The following is a 20609-nucleotide window of genomic DNA, read 5'->3' on the forward strand; positions in this document are numbered from 1 at the left end:
TTTAGTAAAATGTTTATAATGTTCATTTACTAATTTATCACGAATGGATGTATCCCTGCCTTAGTAGATGTAAACTCACCCTCAGATTTGATGAGCCTGGTACTGGTGGTGACTCGCTCCGCCAAGATGGACGACGCTCATGAACTTAATTCTCTGTGTCATGAAAGGAAAGCTATGCACTAATGTTTTTAGTTCTAAAAATTCCAAACGTAACCCAAGTGTTCAGTCACTACTTATACATAAGCTTATTTCGACGGTCCTGCTTCGCAAACATATTGATCACATCATCGTAAAACGTATTATTTTTTGTTAGGTCTTGCAATACCTTTTTTTTTTCAATTGATAACAAAGACAATGCTGAGACCCGCGATTGCCCTTGAGAGTTACGGAAATACCTGTATATTTTATTCTCTTCAGGACAGAAGGATCTTTCTGCAGATGAACTAGTGGTCGGAATCGTCAACACCAAACAAATAAGTTTATATGCTTCGGGAAGAGTTTCGTGCAAATCATTCTAGTACAAATATTTATGTAACTCGGCCACGCTGTTCTTGTGAAATTCTTTTGAAGAATAAACCACGGAAAGTTAGCTTCTCAGTCTGGCAAAATCGAAGAATTGTCCATAAGAAAATTTTAAGGACCGGAATAGTTTTTCGGGAAATTATCGTGAATAAACAGAAAACTCAATTAAATTGAGCAAACCAATGAAGAAGAGACTGCCAATATCACCAAATCTTTGACTTATTTTTTCTTTAATTGTGTCTATGATTTCAAAATATAAACGTCTGTAACAAGTATTCTTGTCATCCGAAATGTTATCTATCCCTTCTTTTTTTGGGCTGACTATCTTCTGTCCAGCTACCAAATTATCCTCAATTTTGCACCAGAAATCATCGAAACTGTCACGTAGTTTCTCAAGATATAGCTGAAATAAATTGTGCTACCCTTTCAATGCATTTTTAACACCACATAAAATCAAAAATTTTCTAAACCTTGTTCCTGATGCGTTTATAATATCTCGCACTTTAACCACGTTTCAATTATTGATAATCGCTGTACGTTACATGATTAAAACAAGAAAGCTGTTGACAGGCCAATCATGGCGCTAAGATCGTCGTAGAGGAGTGTTTCCCCTTTCCCCGCTTCGATAAGCGGTGTCTGAATTTCCAGTCGGCTGATAGTGGCTGCAAGCATAAGCCATTATAAGCCATTACAGGGGTTTCCCCCCCTTTTCTTTGGTGACCCAGCGCTCTTAGTGGCTGCAAGCAGGAAGCTATCTGCTTACAGCGTGCACGGCTGGGTTGTCAACTTACAGGTGGATGGTAACGGGATGCCCAGCTGAGCGGACCTCCGCCCTCCCTCTGGCACGCACATTCGTGGGAGGGGGTGACGGTCTGGCCAATAAGAGCTCACAGCTGCCTGTATTCAAGAGGAGAAGTGCTTACAGAGGGGTGTCGCGCTGCCGCAGAGGGGAGAGGGCGAGTAGGCAGCTCGGCCGGCTTCAGCCAGCTTGTAGTGATACCGTGCGATTAGGGAGGGGTGTCCACTGTCTAACAATTACAAACAGCGAGTCGTCAATGCGGCGGTATGATAAAAGACTGTGTGTTAGCTATTCAAGCGTTTATCATTGATAGATGCCACTTCAGAATGCATTACCACATATGTAGGACATTTTCAAACTGTAAGCACTGCTTACAATGCTTACGTAGAATATTCGCCCCTGCTAACACTAAAAAACAAAACTTAAATTCTGTTTCCCATTACCTTTCATGAAATTTATTAATCATTCACTCTACGAAAAACGACTTTATACAAAATACCCGTCCGACCAACAAATATGTTGTCGCTGTGCCTACCATGGAAGTCTAATTATTCGATACTTAGAATACATTCAAACCCGGTATTGTTCAATGTTAGGCGTATAGACCAAGAATCTTTAAACCAAGAGGTATTTTACGATGATATTCGAAAAAAATCTTTAAAAGGCAATGTCCAAGGTCAGGCGATTAGACAGACCAGACATCTCCGAACCATAAGACAAATTATGTCCTAAATACAGACAAAGATCCACAATCAATGAAAAGGAAGTACATTTGGAACCTCATTAAAAAAGGAAGCACAATCGGAAGCACAATCAACGAAAAGGAAGCACAATTGGAAGCACAATCAATGAAAAGGAAGCACAGTAAAAAAGGAAACACATTTGGAAGCACACACTAAAAAAAGAAAGCAGTATCACGAGAACTCAGACTTAGTAAGAAATCAGATTACAAGAGATAAAATATTATATTTTGAAATCTAAATAATTGATTTATTTTTCAATATTATAAATATGCAAGTTAAACAAGTGATTATTGTATGTAGCCATCTTCCTACAGTTCTTTAAGTATGGAGGCCACTTCTTTGATGTGCGAGTAGTTTCATCTACGAACAGATTCCGCCAACAGTCTCAGGCGATCAACCAATAATTTAGGTTCTTCCTATAACATATTATGAATATCTTCTGCTATCGTCATCTTCCTGTAATGTCTGTTATTAGTATTTTTTTAAGATTAATATTGTCCCAGTGTTCATCGTAAGCTTGATCGGAATAATTTATTTTATCATGCCTTTTCCATCGTTTCGGACAAAATGGCAGTCATAACAAAAAGTGCAACATTTGGGAGTGGGGCGTTCAATTCCAAGATGGCGGAACTTTATATAATTAAAAAGGGCGAAAAGCAAAATAACTGAGCCAAAATGGTCGAATCCAGAATTGCCATCATGGTCAAGTCATCCAAGATGGTCACCGTGAGATCAGAAGTCGGTCGGCCATCGACCCGCTCCTCGCTCCTCCCAACGACTCCAGGGCCAGAAGCCCCCAAAATAAGTATACAAAATCGTATACTATTTAGTCTTTCTAACACTAGAATATTGAAAATGTTAAAAATGCAGCAGAACTCTTATTACATGTTCATTATGATAAATTATCACTATTTGCAAGCAGCAGGAGTCCCCTTTCTCTATAAATTAATCTATAAGTTTTATTAACCAACTTGATTATTCGAATCCTATCCACCATCTTGATTTAGGAAGCTTTAAGGTTCAGATCTAGCAGCTTCATTTACTTGAAATTTAGTATGCCTTCAAGAAGGGTGGTTGAAGATTGGTTCTTGCAGGGTAGTTAAGGCTACCGTTTTCATTTTAGGAAGCCTAAAAGATAATGGGCCCTCTCTAAATTGCCTGAAAGAATTAAATAAGGTCAATATAAATAGAAAAATTAAGTTTACGTGTAATTATTTTCAAAGTATGGAAGATATATACCAGTGTATGTTGGAAGATGTCAAATTTTTATTTCAAGGTTTGGTACTATAGAGCATCCCACTCTTAGATTGCAGTACACGTCTTATGGCGCGCGCTGTTGACAAATCTCTAACACATTACGAATTTCAGGAGATGTGTGTCTTTGTAATTCGGATCGAATAAGAAGCATTTTAAGAAATCATATCGTAATTCATAATATTTTATACTATTACACATATAAATTTGTAATAATGCCACTTTTAAGTAGATTTCAAATAGAAACTACCTATTGTAGATGAAAATTTCTTATAGTTTTCTTTTATGTTCTAAAAATCCCATATATATATATATATATATATATATATATATATATATATATATATATATATATATATATATATATATCACATTTTCATGGGCCCGATAAATGCCGTATTTTTGGACAAGTCCTGTCCAAAATGATAAATAAAGTACGGTAATGGAAATTCTCGGTCGAGTAAGTTATGGGAAAAATCCGAACAATTGGGTCGAAATGGGGAATATTTTTGAAAAACAGAAAAATCGCAACAACTCCCATAATATGAATAATATCGCATCCGTTTTAACGTATGATAACTCGGAGTACCTAATGCCAAAAAATGTTTTCTAAATAAATTTTTGATACGACCAGCCATAACTGCATGGGTTCGAAAAAATATTTTCACCGGACAAAAAAAAACGTAACTGCCTTAGTAGACACCTTATCAAATCTGTTTAAATTGTTTGTAAATATCATAATTATTTTCCAAAACTTTGTCTAAAACAATGTTTGATAAGATGCTTGGTGTTGAGAAGGATAGAAAAATAATTCAAAATTTTGTACCATGATTGCTATTAAATTCCTTCGTATTTATTTCATACATTTTACATATTATGTTCAAGATTCGATTAAAATATTTTTGTAACAACCATTACTGCTAGGGGAAGAAGAAAATATGGGTGTAAGGATATAAAAATTCCTTTTTGTTCTAATGTAAAGAAATATAATCATCAAAACCTTCCTGCGCCTTTAGGCTGTGCTGATAAGGAATTTTTTTTTAACTTTAACTTACAACAAGAATCTGTTCACACACATGTCATTCATGGGAATTTATACGATAAATGTAACGTTAACTTGATTAAGAAATTAATAACATCACATACCTTTTAATCACTATCGCTACCGCTGACCAATGTTGATACCCCTTCCATAAGAGTAGCACAGAGCTGACCAGAAGAATGGTAATCTTCCTTAATTGCATTGCACACACTCCTATTTTTTGAAAAATACTCAAATACATTCAACACAACCTTGCGATCCCTCCCACGTAGCCTACCGATATAATTTCTTTTCGGTGTTCTATCTTCCATATTTTATATGTACGTCATAAAAATAAATGTAGAAAATAATATCACGTATGTTAATATATAATTTGTCAAAATTAGAACTGTAACTGTAACGAGTCACTGGACACAACGCGTTGCTTCGTCGCGAGACGCGATACTAACTGGCAGGCTGGTTTTCAGAAATGCGTGTCTAAGGAAATACATGGTTGGCTAAGGAAGCCATGTATTTGAAATTGCTTGCAGGACAGAACCCCACTTATCTAAACACACGACCCTGTTTCCTCTTACGACGACAGCTTGTGAGAGAAACCTCTATTGCAGCGCGCTCTTGTACTGATAAGACATGTCTTTAACAGCTATTTCCACGGAAACTATAGAAGCAATTGAGATGGAGCTGCTTTTAAAAACTAATTCAATTCATTGTGAACATTTTTCACACTTTCGTCCCCCATCTATCTTTAATAGAAAAAAAGTTTTCCGCTGGTCAACTTTTTGATGTGTCAGTTTGTGAGAAAATGCATTTCAATATATTAAAAAAATTATTTAAGTGAAACCTGTACAGTTTTTGTCTTAACATTTGTTCGGTGGCGTCCTAAGGCATTAATTTATTAATAAAAAAATCTGAATGAAATACACATGTAGCTTATTTTACAATATGAAAAAAACTTTGGTCCTAAAATTAAAATTTTAATTTCGTTTGATATTTGGCAACAACGCACGAAGAAACAAGGACAGCGCTAACGGCAATCGGCGTGTGTTAGAGAGAGAGAGAGAATGCGCCCATTTACTTCCACACTGCAATCTAAGAGTGGGATGCTCTATAGTAATGCTAGTGTAGTGTATTAGACATCTCATCTGCTAGACATAGTTTATTAGAGACCTTGGGAATAGTTACTATTACTTTTTATACTGCATATAAAACCAAGGGTAAATATAATTATCAATTGATGATCTTCGTGCAACACTGACCTTCGGGAAGTTTGCTATTACTTGTTCTTGTGTATCACAGAATTTGGTAAGTAGGCAATTATTGCTTTTGGTGCAATAGTCACATTGGAGAAGGTTTTTATTGCTTATTCTGAAATATCTAGATACCTTGTGTATGAGTACAACTGTGTATCTTGGTGCAACAGTGACATTGGTGAAGATTGCTTTTACTTTTTCTGGTGTGTCAGAAACCTTGGATAAGTGGACTATGTTTTCTCTTGGTGTAACAATAACCTTGGGGAAGATTGCTATTAATTACTTTGGGGTATCAGATACCTTATGTAAGTGGACATTTGTTGCTCTTGGTGTAACCTCATCCTTTGGGACATGTTCTGGTGTATCGGAGATCTCAGGTAAGTGGTGCAACAGAAACCTTGGGTGAGGTTTTTATTATTTTGTACTTGTATATCACAGACTTTGTGTAAATTGGCACTTGTTTCCCTGGGTGCAACAGTGACCACAGGAAAGGTTGCTAATACTCGTTTTGTGTAACTCGGTTTTGTAGGCAATTATGGCTCTTGAATAAACAGTGACCTTTGGAGATCATTGTTCTGGTAAATCAAAGAATTCGAATAAGTTGGCTATTGTTTTTGGTGTAGCTGTGAACTTAGGGAAGGTTGATATTACTTTATCTTGTGTATCAAAGTCCTAGAGTAAGTGGGCTATAGTTTCTCTTGGTGCAACAGTGACCGTTGAACCTTTGAGAAGGTTGTTATTAATTGTTCTTGTATATCATATAACTCGGGTAAGTGGGTGATTATTGTTCTTGGTGCAAAAGAGATGCTGGTTGCTATTGTTTGTTCTGGAGTATCAGAAACCTCGAGTTAGTGAGCCAATGTTTTTATGGTGTGACAGTGAGCTTGACGAATGTTCTTAATACTTGTTTTTGACTATCAGATACCTTGGATAAATCCGCAATTGTTCCTTTGGTGCAGTAGTGACCTTGGAGAAGGTTGCTATTATTTTTTCTTGTGTATCAAAGACTTTGAGTAAGTGGGCAATTATTCTCTTAGTTAAACAGTAACCTTACGGTAGACTGCTATTGTTCTTGTGTATCAGAGACATCAGGTAAACGACTTTTTTCTCTTGGTGCAAAAGTGACCTTAGGAAGTTACTATTACTTTACTTGTGTAACAAAGACCTCGGGTAATTGGGCACTGATTATTTTGGTGTAACAGTAAACTTGGGGAAGTTTGCAATTACTTGTTCTTGTGTATCAGAGACTTTGGTTAAGTGGGCAATTGTTTATATTGTTGTAACACTGACCTAGGCCAATGTTGCTATAACCTTTGATAAGTGAACTATTTTATTTTTATTGGTGTAGCAATAACCTTGGGGTGAATTCTTTGTTTTGTATATCAGATACCTTGGGTAAATGGGAAATTGTTTTATTTGGTGCAACAGAGACCTTATGGGAAGAAGACTATTGTTTCTCTTGGTGCTACATAGAATTTAGCAAAAGTTTGATGTTGTTTCTTCTTTTCTTAAGAGAGACTTTGGAGATGTGTGTTATTGTTTTACCTACTGTAAACCCGATTCTAGAGATGTCAAATACTGTCTCTCAATTGAGAACTTTGGGAAGTAAGTATTTTTGCTCCTGATGTACCATGATAATATACACAAGGCTACAGTAGCAGTGCATACTGTGTACTTACGTCGGGGTTCCTGCTCGACCACTGACTCCAAGAAGTCCTGTGGCGTCATGTAGAGCTGGTTGTGGTACTCGACAGATGCGAACTTGATGAACCGCCTTTCTCTGGAGGTCAGCTTCACCGAGTGAACAAGATCATCTTCCTTCTGAAATAATAGAATTGTTCAATGTCATCATCGATGTTTTTGGTACTAGTTCCCAGCTCTCTTTTCACGGATTAGTTTGTAAAGTGGCCAGTTATACCCCACCCTTGTTCAGCAAGCACCTAAATGCTATTCCCCACCCACCCATTACTCCTGATATTACCCAGAATGCACTGTAAGAATTTCCCCTATGTAGCTCCACCCTCCCCTCCCCACTCCTACAAAACTGTATAGTCATCTGTAGGGACTCCACTCATTTTGAGAGCAGTACTTCAGGATACTTGTCTAATGAGGAACTGTATCGGACCTCTCCGCTTCAGGGTCTGTGTGGAGCAGTGCTGTGATTGTAAAAGCATGAAGGGCAGTATTGCAGAAATTTCCAAGTCGCACGATGGTTGAAAATAGAAGCAGGAGCATGGCATGGAGGCATTTACTGGAAAATATTTCATGATGTATACTCATGGGAGGAGGATCAGGGCTGTGATTATCTGGAAGAGTAAGACTATGAAAGTCAAAATTGTGTAAATCACTAACTCACAATAAGTTTGAAAAAAAAAAGGAAGGAGTGTGAAAATGAATGTGTTAAATTCAGTAAATGTAACTTTTGTGTTAAAATTTCTATTCTTTCTCTACTATTCCTCTTCTTTTTTAACAAAACACCTTATAAAACAAGCATTTAATAAAGGAATATTTTGCAGTAAAAAATATGGATTTATATATTCTTCTTACTGTACCAACAAATACAATTATATCATATATATATTATTCAAAAGGCAAAGAAAATTATATAAAAAATATTTTGAAAATACTAATTTTCATTGGAAATAAATGTATACCTATACCCATTACACTCCCCGTTTCTTGTCAAAAGGCATGATAAATATCTTTTTCTAAAAAAAATTTAATAGTTAATGAAATTAATGTGTCTCTGTACAGTTTATATTTTATGTCAAAAATATGGATAAATATCACAATTTTTTAAGAGTTGTTCAAACACCCTAAATAAATGTATGCATCTCTACGCAGTGTGGATTCCATCATCGCAAACAACCCTCTTATCATATGTTAATGGCAGTGTGTTCACACACTGGGTATAAACGTTATGATGGTATGACTTGATGTTTCATGTTTTCATTTATAGGTTAATCTTCTAGCCTTTGGCCTTCTTCACCTCTTAATGAATACAACTTTACCTTTAGACCTACATAATGTATATTATGCTTCCCAGCACACTCATCCCTGAATTTACCAACCTTTGTTTTCTGGAGGATTGTAGGTAATGTGTGGTGATAAAACAAGAAACGTAAATTTCTTTAAGGATAGCATTATTCATCGAAACATCAATCTCGAAATCTAATATATTTATATAATATATCCATACACAAACTTAATTTCCTCACCACATGGTTCGTGCATACCATCATAATGAAACTTGTACATAAGTACCTTGGACACATCCATTACCATGAAGCCTGCATACGTTGGCTTGTCAAGTAGTATGTTTTCTTGCTGGAGTTTAATCAGAGTAAGGTGTTCATTATATATGACGTTAGTGCACATGAGTTACTTATGTCGTAGCAATATCTGTTAATAAACATTTGAATTTTTAGCCACATAAAAATACTGCTTAACAACTGCCTTGGTTAGTTCGGAAGGAAAGCATTTTTTTCTGAAGGAAAAATTGATTAAGTTCCAATTTCCGATACCTACTCATATCACTACTTCAGTTCCGATACTTTTACTCATTAGATGCTACTGTTTCGATACCGATTTTACGGAGGTATCGATACTTTCGGTTTCGATATCGTGTCCCTAGTAACAAGGGAGCGCGTGGGAGGGGAGACCTGCGTTTCTGCTACGGGGCTACCAGTCAGCACGGAGCGCTGCCTCCCACAATGCACCGCGGCAACAGCTACATGCTAGCACCCATTGTGCATTGTGGCGGCATTGGCGCGACACACGAGGCCAGCACGAGGCATCATCTGCCATCATTGTTCCCGCGCATCTGCCTCTGGCTAGTCTCGCTTGCCCATTATTTTATAGTATTTAGTCATGTACATCAGGAAATACATTATTGTCAAATGCATGGCCTTGAAAAAATTTATATTGAAATGGGAAACACGTATGTGATGGTTACTTTATTTGAATATTGAAAAACTATGAGAATTTGGTATTCAAAGTAAATTTAAAAAAAACAATATAATACAGAGACCTAAAACACGTCCTACAAATATAAAAACGTCTAATGAAAAAGTTATAACTTTCGTCGTTTTATAATCGCCCGAAAACGCTGTGTGATTGGCTTAGCGGGACTCGGGTCTCACCTCGTGTTTGCGCATAACAAAGATGGTAATGTATACTTAATTTAATATCGTAAAGCATATTTCCTCACAAAGTTTATCCGTTGTATTTAACAATGAAAATAATTCTGGCAAGACAGGTAAAGCTTGTCGATTAATTAGCACGTAGCTGAAAGCTTCTATTACTTCAAAATACTGTAATTAATAATAAACGATAATAGTAGTATATAAACGTATGTACAGCTACAGGGTCCAGGGTCCGGATTGTTGATAGTCGATCGCCATCTTGGATTGTGACGTCACGGCTGACATCTTGGTCAATGACCCCGACCGCCCTGGTGTCACGGCAGCCATCTAGGTGTCAAAATTCTTCAAAATTCCCCGCAATTTCCTCTTTTTTTCGGAAAAAAAAATTCGCCAAAAAATACTATAAAAAACCTTGAAAACTCAAAAATTTCATTTTTGAGGGAAAAAACCGGTAAAAAAATCATAAATTTCAAATTTGAAACACATCAAAATACTTTTGCCTTTAAAAAACGAAAATTCCCCATTGAGGCTTAAATTCCCCATTGCCAAGCCTCCAATTAGCGTCTGGAGGAAAGACAGAGTAAATTAAATTGATTAATTATATATTAAACCGTCTAAGGTCCGAGATACAATAACTAAATACATTACTATCACACGAAACAGAAGGACAGAGCAGATGGCACACACAAAATGCAAGTCACTCATGCAGTAGGAACCACGTGTTTGAAACCCATATGTCAACTTTGTATTTTTTTTTCCTTTACTTGCATAAAAAAATAACTTCCAATACCTGTAAAGTTAAAATATTTTACATATGACTAGTCACAGTACTTAAATTCAAGCAGTTAACCACAAATTTTTAATTAAGAAGCCGAGAGAGGCTCGTGTGTCGCTGCGTGCCGCGCGCTGGGAGACACTTGCAAGCGTGTAGTGTCGAGTGGCTGTCCAGCTGCTCGCTCTAGGCTCGCGATGCACTGAGCATCACGGCAATAGTAAACACAACCCAGGGCATGTAAAGCACTTGTTGGAATGGCTTCAAAGTACAAAACATGGAACGAGAGTATAAAACGAGCCTACCAAAGTAACATTTGCGGCCCGAAAAATTTGGTAGTGCATATATCAGAGTCGAACCCAGTCCATATGCCCAAAAAAAGAAATCGCCACGAATAATAAGAAACAAAAATCTTCATACAGGCCAAGCGAATCCTAACCAAGAGGTATTTTTCGTCAATATTCCGAACATTTTAAACAGGCCTTGTTCAATGTCAGGCGTATAGACCAGGCATCTACGAACAAAGAGGCCAATCATGACCTGACTATAGTCTTGACTGCGCAAATTTAACGACACTATACACATTCAACAAAAGAAAAGAACACGCAGTGGACACACACTGGCCATACTGGACACACAAAAAATTCTAGCTTGTGCTAGATATCTATCCTTGCACAACAAAATAGTTCACAAGTTAACAAAAGTTGTTTTGTATTTTTTTAACGTAATTTTTTTGTGATTCACAGAGCTTGGCGTGAATTGGTTTTCTCCATGTGGTCCTGATTATTCTTGTTAATATTATGTTTTCTCCAAGAGCTTCTGGTCATTCCTGATGTTTCTTCTGTTGGTTTTCTCCATGGGCTCATGATTATTCGTGGCAATATTTTGTTTGATTTCTCCGAGTGCTCATGGTTATTCCTGGCGAGGCTTATTCTGATATCCTCAGAGTGCTACTGGTTATTGAGCACTCCCCCTTATGTTCTCTTAGGTACCCTAGAATGGTACTATAGCAAAAGAAAAACCTGGAAATAGGCGAGGCAATAAATGACTTAAGTTAAACTAATAACTTAGAGGTGAACACGAGGGTGAGTACATAACACTTTATTATTAACACACACAGCACTAATAAAGTCATGCAAGTATTCATGTCAACAGGCGCGTAGGAACCGGGGGGGCGACCCCGGCGACTGCCCGGCCATAACATTTCATGGCCGGGCAAAGTGATGGTTTTGCCCGGCCATTGAATCAGATGAACAAGAGGCATTGTCTTCATTGCAATGCTAATTGGTTTTGTGGGATTTTCTGGTCTGTGCGTTACTTTATTCTTTGCCGAAGATTTCAATTTAGACAGTCTCCTTACACAGTTGCAGCTATTGAAGAATCTTCGCGGAAATGTCTCCGACACTTGTGCAGCATTCGCTAAAATTTGGGTAAAGAGAGTGATACGGCTCGTGCTTTGCTCGATCAAAGTAGTATATAATAGGGGCGCCGAGCGCAGGCCTCAGGCGGTGGAGCCGAGAGCCGGCTCCGCCATCTTGGATTCTGACGTCACGGCGGCCATCTTGGATTGTGACGTCACGGCGGCCATCTTGGATAAGCGTAACGTGACACTTTTTCGTGCGTGCAGCCGCCGTAACGGGACACAGCGTAACGGGACACAGCATAACGGGACACAGCGTAACGGGACACAGCGAAACGGGACACAGCGAAACGGGACACAGCGTAACGAGACACAGCGTAACGGGACATAACGTAACGTGACAAGTAGATCACGGTGTCCATCTTGAATCTGCCATTTTGTATGACGTCAATGTGTGTTCTCGAAAATTCCGGTGATGTGTTTTCCGCCATTTTGAATTATGACGTCACCGTTGCAATTTTCGTTACGGCCGCCATCTTTAACTTTTTTATTTATTATCCGATTTTAACGAATTTTTTTAAATTTATAAAAAAAATTACTTAATATAAATTTAATAAATTATTTATAAAAAAATTACATAAACGACACGGAGTTCGGAGTCCTCGGTTCGAACCCGACAGAGGCAAAAAAAATAAAAATGACGACCGATCCAACCCTCACAGTGGACGCAGGCAGACTGACCCCCACCACTTATGTCAATGCACATATACCATCAGGTAGTATGACATCATGTCCGCCATCTTGAAATTCGGACGCCATCTTGAAAATCTTTATTTATTATCCGATTTTAATGAAAAAAATTCCAAAATTCATCAAAAAATTAACGTATTTGAATTCTGTTTGATTATATCGATGCACGTCCTTGGTTCGATTCCCGACGAGAGTAAACAGTCGATCCTTCCTCCATGAAAGCTACCTAGACTGATCTACCACCACCAATACCAAAGTATATACCATCAACTGGTATGACATCATGTCCGCCATCTTGTCTTCATCCGCTGGAGACCACCATCTTGTTTTCGTATGCTAGAGTGTGCCGATACCATGTAGTATAATTATCTGGTCACCACACCTTTGACCTTGACCTTGAAATTTGACCTTGACCTTTAAATTTGACCTTGACCTTGAAATTTGACCTTGACCTTGAAATTTGACCTTGACCTTGAAATTTGACCTTGACCTTGAAATTTGACCTTGACCTTGAAATTTGACATTGACCTTGAAATTTGACCTTGACCTTGACATTTGACCTTGACCTTGAAATTTGACCTTGACCTTGAAATTTGACCTTGACCTTGAAATTTGACCTTCACCTTGAAATTTGACCTTGACCTTGAAATTTGACCTTGACCTTGAAATTTGACTTTGACATTGAAATTTTACTTTGTCCTTGTCGACCATCATGGACCCGACATTTAATGTTCAGTACATGCTACCAGGAGCGACCAACTGCTGGAGTACGTCATCTTGTGTGTGTACTCATATTATAGAGTACATTTACATCTGGTTAATATTATTTTAACCTGCTACAGTGCAGTAATCATTTATTACCGAGGTGCCCCCCGCCATCTTGAAATTCGGACGCCATCTTGAAATCATGTATTAATGTAGCTAGAAAAGCGGGAAAAAATCCAAAATTCATCAAAAAAATCACTCATTAACTTACAAATCGAATCGATGGATCCCTGTCCACGGTTCGATTCTTGACCAGAGACAGTTGTAACTAATTATTAAATAAATGTTAGGTTCTGTTTTACATTACCTTTCGCGGAGTTTATTAATCATTCACTCTACGAAAATCAACTCAAGTCAATATACCGGACCAACGAATTAAATCAGTGCCGATTAGCCTATTATGAAAGTCTAATTTTTCAATAATCTGAATAACATATAAGCCGTTCATGTACAAAGCCACACATATAGATCAATTGCCTTCAGTCCATGAGACCGAGTCATGTCATTATCAGACGTATAGGCTAGTCATTTCAGGACCACATGACCTTCGTAATCCATCGTGACATTTTTATACATTCTAAAGGACCAAGTAACCTTGTAAAATATTTTAGTAACACCAAGAGGTGATAAACTAGTAAATATTCGATCACTACATTTTGTACTACGCGCAATCAACAAAAAAGGAAGCACCAACAACGAAAAGACAGCACCACCAACGAAAAGGCAGCACATTTGGAAGCACCGACAACGAAAAGGCAGCACATTTGGAAGCACCGTCATCGAAAAGGCAGCACATTTGGAAGCACTGACAACGTAAAGGCAGCACATTTGGAAGCACCGACAACAAAAAGGCAGCACATTTGGAAGCACCGACAACGAAAAGGCAGCACATTTGGAAGCACCGACAACGAAAAGGCAGCACATTTGGAAGCACCGACAACCAAAAGGCAGCACATTTGGAAGCACCGACAACGAAAAGGCAGCACATTTGGAAGCACCGACAACGAAAAGGCAGCACATTTGGAAGCACCGACAACGAAAAGGCAGCACATTTGGAAGCACCGACAACGAAAAGGCAGCACATTTGGAAGCACCGACTACGAAAAGGCAGCACATTTGGAAGCACCGTCATCGAAAAGGCAGCACATTTGGAAGCACCGGCAACGAAAAGGCAGCACATTTGGAAGCACCGACAACGAAAAGGCAGCACATTTGGAAGCACCGACAACCAAAAGGCAGCACATTTGGAAGCACCGACAACGAAAAGGCAGCACATTTGGAAGCACCGACAACGAAAAGGCAGCACATTTGGAAGCACCGACAACGAAAAGGCAGCACATTTGGAAGCACCGACAACGAAAAGGCAGCACATTTGGAAGCACCGACTACGAAAAGGCAGCACATTTAGAAGCACCGTCATCGAAAAGGCAGCACATTTGGAAGCACCGGCAACGAAAAGGCAGCACATTTGGAAGCACCGACAACGAAAAGGCAGCACATTTGGAAGCACCGTCATCGAAAAGGCAGCACATTTGGAAGCACCGACTACGAAAAGGCAGCACATTTGGAAGCACCGACAACGAAAAGGCAGCACATTTGGAAGCACCGTCATCGAAAAGGCAGCACATTTGGAAGCACCGACAACGAAAAGGCAGCACATTTGGAAGCACCGACAACGAAAAGGCAGCACATTTGGAAGCACCGACTACGAAAAGGCAGCACATTTGGAAGCACCGCCAACGAAAAGGCAGCACATTTTGGATGCATCATCGAATAAGGAAGCACATTTGGAAGCTCCATCAACTAAAAAAAGGCAAAAAGGAAGCACAAGTTACGAGATCTAAGTCTTAGTAAGAAATCATAATACAAGAAATAAAAACATTACATTCTTATAATTTAAATTATTTATTTTATTGCTTTACATTATACAAATGCAAGTAAAACAAGTCAATATTGTATGTAGCCAGCATTCCTCAGTTCCTTGAGTATGAAGGATATTTCTTTGATGCACGAATAGTTTCCTGCACAAAGCGAACCATGTAGAAGTCTTAGCCGGTCAACCAATATGTTTGGATCTTTCCATGATGTGTAATCATTCTCTTGTACCACCATCTTCCTTGCACCTTTATAATAAATATTATGATCTCTGGTGTCTTCCGTTTTACCACCAACCTCAGGGTAACTTTCATGTTGGAGACGATGATCATCACAAGCTTGATCAGATTTATTTAATATATCACGTCGTTTCCATCGTTTCGGTCTCAGGACACCGCCACATTCTTCGATCTTGACAGCTTTAGGTGCTTCATCATAGTCTATGTCTTTGTCAACAGCCTCAGAGTCACTGTAACAATCACCGTAGAAGGAATCGTCTTCACCCAATTTACCGTAATAATTCGATGTTGATGATGTTGAAGTGTCTTCATCGTCTTCATGCTTCCTTTTTAGGAGTCCATCATTTTTACAAAGTAGGAAAGATCTACTTGAATTCGGCTGGAATATATTCTCACTTTTCACGTTAAGGATTCTTCCACTGTCTTCATTCTTCCGTAAATCATCAACCTTCTTCAATTTAAGTTCTTTGTCGAGATCGGAAGAGACAAGAAAATTATTGTCGTAATGCAGATCACTCTTCCTTAGGCTAGTAGATTCATCGTTGTCCTCTAGCTTGTACGCAGGCTTGGCGCTACAAGTTCTGCCATGTCTTTTTAGGCTCTCTCTCCGCGTAAACGACTTGCTACATCGAACACAACTTATCATATTGCGCAGTGAATTTTTAACACAGTCATTCTTCTCGTGTTGTCTTTTATTCTTTCTCAAGATAAACTCTTTACTGCAAAACTTACACCTATGTTCTTTCGATACAGCGTCAGATCCCAAATCGGAATTCATATTAGTTACTGAGACTAATGCCAGATACCAATTGAGTGTTTTAAATTAGATTCAATACTTAAATAGAAATTTTTTCATATTTCATCAGCGAGAATTAATATATCTCATGCAAAAGTACTTTATGCATGTAGTTCTGCTTTTCAACAACAGATATCGCCACATGTTGCTTGCAGGTAAATAATATTTAGTTATTTTATGCGGGATGCGGGATGCTCACTATCGATCGCAAAAGAAGGATGGCTTCGTTAGACTCCAAGGAAAAGGAAGTTCGTCTTGCATGTTGGTGCTCCACAGATGTCTCATGACGTAATATTAATTTGACTGAGTAATGATATTTGTTAATTCCACCTGATAAAAATATTGCAAGTTTTGATTTAGTAGCAGAAATTATCGAATTAAATGTAACTCCAAATAAAATGACATGTCTCATTAGAACAAAAAAAATCCATGCAGAGAGCGGTTTCTCAGAATAGTCAGAAACACTTGAAGAAACCACAGGAATGATTGCAAGAACACGGGAAAAACCATCAAAATATTGTCAAGAATAATCAGGAGCACACTGAGAAAACCACCATAATATTAACAATAATAATCGGAAGCACACGGAGAAAACCATCATAATATTGACCAGATTAATCGGAAGCACACAGAGAAAACCACCACATGTTTTCTTTGATATCATAAAATTACAAGAAAAAATATTTAAAAATAAAAATAAATTAATAAAAAATTAAAAAAAATAAAAAAAATGCATAAACAGTTTCTGCTAGCTTGTAAACTCTATCTTTGCTCAACAATGATAAGTTTACAAGCTAGCAGAAACTGTTTATGCATTTTTTTTATTTTTTTAAATTTTTTATTAATTTATTTTTATTTTTAAATATTTTTTCTTGTAATTTTATGATATCAAAGAAAACATGTGGTGGTTTTCTCTGTGTGCTTCCGATTAATCTGGTCAATATTATGATGGTTTTCTCCGTGTGCTTCCGATTATTATTGTTAATATTATGGTGGTTTTCTCAGTGTGCTCCTGATTATTCTTGACAATATTTTGATGGTTTTTCCCGTGTTCTTGCAATCATTCCTGTGGTTTCTTCAAGTGTTTCTGACTATTCTGAGAAACCGCTCTATGCATGGATTTTTTTTGTTCTAATGAGACATGTCATTTTATTTGGAGTTACATTTAATTCGATAATTTCTGCTACTAAATCAAAACTTGCAATATTTTTATCAGGTGGAATTAACAAATATCATTACTCAGTCAAATTAATATTACGTCATGAGACATCTGTGGAGCACCAACATGCAAGACGAACTTCCTTTTCCTTGGAGTCTAACGAAGCCATCCTTCTTTTGCGATCGATAGTGAGCATCCCGCATCCCGCATAAAATAACTAAATATTATTTACCTGCAAGCAACATGTGGCGATATCTGTTGTTGAAAAGCAGAACTACATGCATAAAGTACTTTTGCATGAGATATATTAATTCTCGCTGATGAAATATGAAAAAATTTCTATTTAAGTATTGAATCTAATTTAAAACACTCAATTGGTATCTGGCATTAGTCTCAGTAACTAATATGAATTCCGATTTGGGATCTGACGCTGTATCGAAAGAACATAGGTGTAAGTTTTGCAGTAAAGAGTTTATCTTGAGAAAGAATAAAAGACAACACGAGAAGAATGACTGTGTTAAAAATTCACTGCGCAATATGATAAGTTGTGTTCGATGTAGCAAGTCGTTTACGCGGAGAGAGAGCCTAAAAAGACATGGCAGAACTTGTAGCGCCAAGCCTGCGTACAAGCTAGAGGACAACGATGAATCTACTAGCCTAAGGAAGAGTGATCTGCATTACGACAATAATTTTCTTGTCTCTTCCGATCTCGACAAAGAACTTAAATTGAAGAAGGTTGATGATTTACGGAAGAATGAAGACAGTGGAAGAATCCTTAACGTGAAAAGTGAGAATATATTCCAGCCGAATTCAAGTAGATCTTTCCTACTTTGTAAAAATGATGGACTCCTAAAAAGGAAGCATGAAGACGATGAAGACACTTCAACATCATCAACATCGAATTATTACGGTAAATTGGGTGAAGACGATTCCTTCTACGGTGATTGTTACAGTGACTCTGAGGCTGTTGACAAAGACATAGACTATGATGAAGCACCTAAAGCTGTCAAGATCGAAGAATGTGGCGGTGTCCTGAGACCGAAACGATGGAAACGACGTGATATATTAAATAAATCTGATCAAGCTTGTGATGATCATCGTCTCCAACATGAAAGTTACCCTGAGGTTGGTGGTAAAACGGAAGACACCAGAGATCATAATATTTATTATAAAGGTGCAAGGAAGATGGTGGTACAAGAGAATGATTACACATCATGGAAAGATCCAAACATATTGGTTGACCGGCTAAGACTTCTACATGGTTCGCTTTGTGCAGGAAACTATTCGTGCATCAAAGAAATATCCTTCATACTCAAGGAACTGAGGAATGCTGGCTACATACAATATTGACTTGTTTTACTTGCATTTGTATAATGTAAAGCAATAAAATAAATAATTTAAATTATAAGAATGTAATGTTTTTATTTCTTGTATTATGATTTCTTACTAAGACTTAGATCTCGTAACTTGTGCTTCCTTTTTGCCTTTTTTTAGTTGATGGAGCTTCCAAATGTGCTTCCTTATTCGATGATGCATCCAAAATGTGCTGCCTTTTCGTTGGCGGTGCTTCCAAATGTGCTGCCTTTTCGTTGTCGGTGCTTCCAAATGTGCTGTCTTTTCGTTGTCGGTGCTTCCAAATGTGCTGCCTTTTCGTAGTCGGTGCTTCCAAATGTGCTGCCTTTTCGTTGTCGGTGCTTCCAAATGTGCTGCCTTTTCGTTGTCGGTGCTTCCAAATGTGCTGCCTTTTCGTTGTCGGTGCTTCCAAATGTGCTGCCTTTTCGTTGTCGGTGCTTCCAAATGTGCTGCCTTTTGGTTGTCGGTGCTTCCAAATGTGCTGCCTTTTCGTTGTCGGTGCTTCCAAATGTGCTGCCTTTTCGTTGTCGGTGCTTCCAAATGTGCTGCCTTTACGTTGTCAGTGTTTCTAAATGTGCTGGCTTTTCGATGACGGTGCTTCCAAATGTGCTGCCTTTTCGTTGTCGGTGCTTCCAAATGTGCTGCCTTTTCGTTGGTGGTGCTGTCTTTTCGTTGTTGGTGCTTCCTTTTTTGTTGATTGCGCGTAGTACAAAATGTAGTGATTGAATATTTACTAGCTTATCACCTCTTGGTGTTACTAAAATATTTTACAAGGTTACTTGGTCCTTTAGAATGTATAAAAATGTCACGATGGATTACGAAGGTCATGTGGTCCTGAAATGACTAGCCTATACGTCTGATAATGACATGACTCGGTCTCATGGACTGAAGGCAATTGATCTATATGTGTGGCTTTGTACATGAACGGCTTATATGTTATTCAGATTATTGAAAAATTAGACTTTCATAATAGGCTAATCGGCACTGATTTAATTCGTTGGTCCGGTATATTGACTTGAGTTGATTTTCGTAGAGTGAATGATTAATAAACTCCGCGAAAGGTAATGTAAAACAGAACCTAACATTTATTTAATAATTAGTTACAACTGTCTCTGGTCAAGAATCGAACCGTGGACAGGGATCCATCGATTCGATTTGTAAGTTAATGAGTGATTTTTTGATGAATTTTGGATTTTTTCCCGCTTTTCTAGCTACATTAATACATGATTTCAAGATGGCGTCCGAATTTCAAGATGGCGGGGGGCACCTCGGTAATAAATGATTACTGCACTGTAGCAGGTTAAAATAAAATTAACCAGATGTAAATGTACTCTATAATATGAGTACACACACAAGATGACGTACTCCAGCAGTTGGTCGCTCCTGGTAGCATGTACTGAACATTAAATGTCGGGTCCATGATGGTCGACAAGGACAAAGTAAAATTTCAAGATCAAAGTCAAATTTCAAGGTCAAGGTCAAATTTCAAGGTCAAGGTCAAATTTCAAGGTCAAGGTCAAATTTTAAGGTGAAGGTCAAATTTCAAGGTCAAGGTCAAATTTCAAGGTCAAGGTCAAATTTCAAGGTCAAGGTCAAATTTCAAGGTCAAGGTCAAGGTCAAATTTCAAGGTCAAGGTCAAATTTCAAGGTCAAGGTCAAATTTCAAGGTCAAGGTCAAATTTTAAGGTCAAGGTCAAATTTCAAGGTCAAGGTCAAAGGTGTGGTGACCAGATAATTATACTACATGGTATCGGCACACTCTAGCATACGAAAACAAGATGGTGG

General features: G+C 37.9%; 1 protein-coding gene across 7 annotated transcripts in view; it reads right to left on the reverse strand.

The window, feature by feature from the left end:
* The window catches only part of LOC134541693 (calcium uptake protein 3, mitochondrial), a 173427-nt gene that overhangs the window by 121364 nt on the left and 31454 nt on the right, over positions 1-20609 (reverse strand). For all 7 annotated transcript variants that reach the window (XM_063385320.1, XM_063385317.1, XM_063385319.1 and 4 more), the window contains exon 2: positions 7290-7431. In XM_063385320.1, coding sequence (XP_063241390.1) covers positions 7290-7431 — 142 coding nt within the window. The remainder of the gene's footprint in view (positions 1-7289; positions 7432-20609) is intronic.

Source organism: Bacillus rossius (genome assembly GCF_032445375.1).
Source record: "Bacillus rossius redtenbacheri isolate Brsri chromosome 4 unlocalized genomic scaffold, Brsri_v3 Brsri_v3_scf4_1, whole genome shotgun sequence".
Classification (NCBI taxonomy): domain Eukaryota; kingdom Metazoa; phylum Arthropoda; class Insecta; order Phasmatodea; family Bacillidae; genus Bacillus; species Bacillus rossius.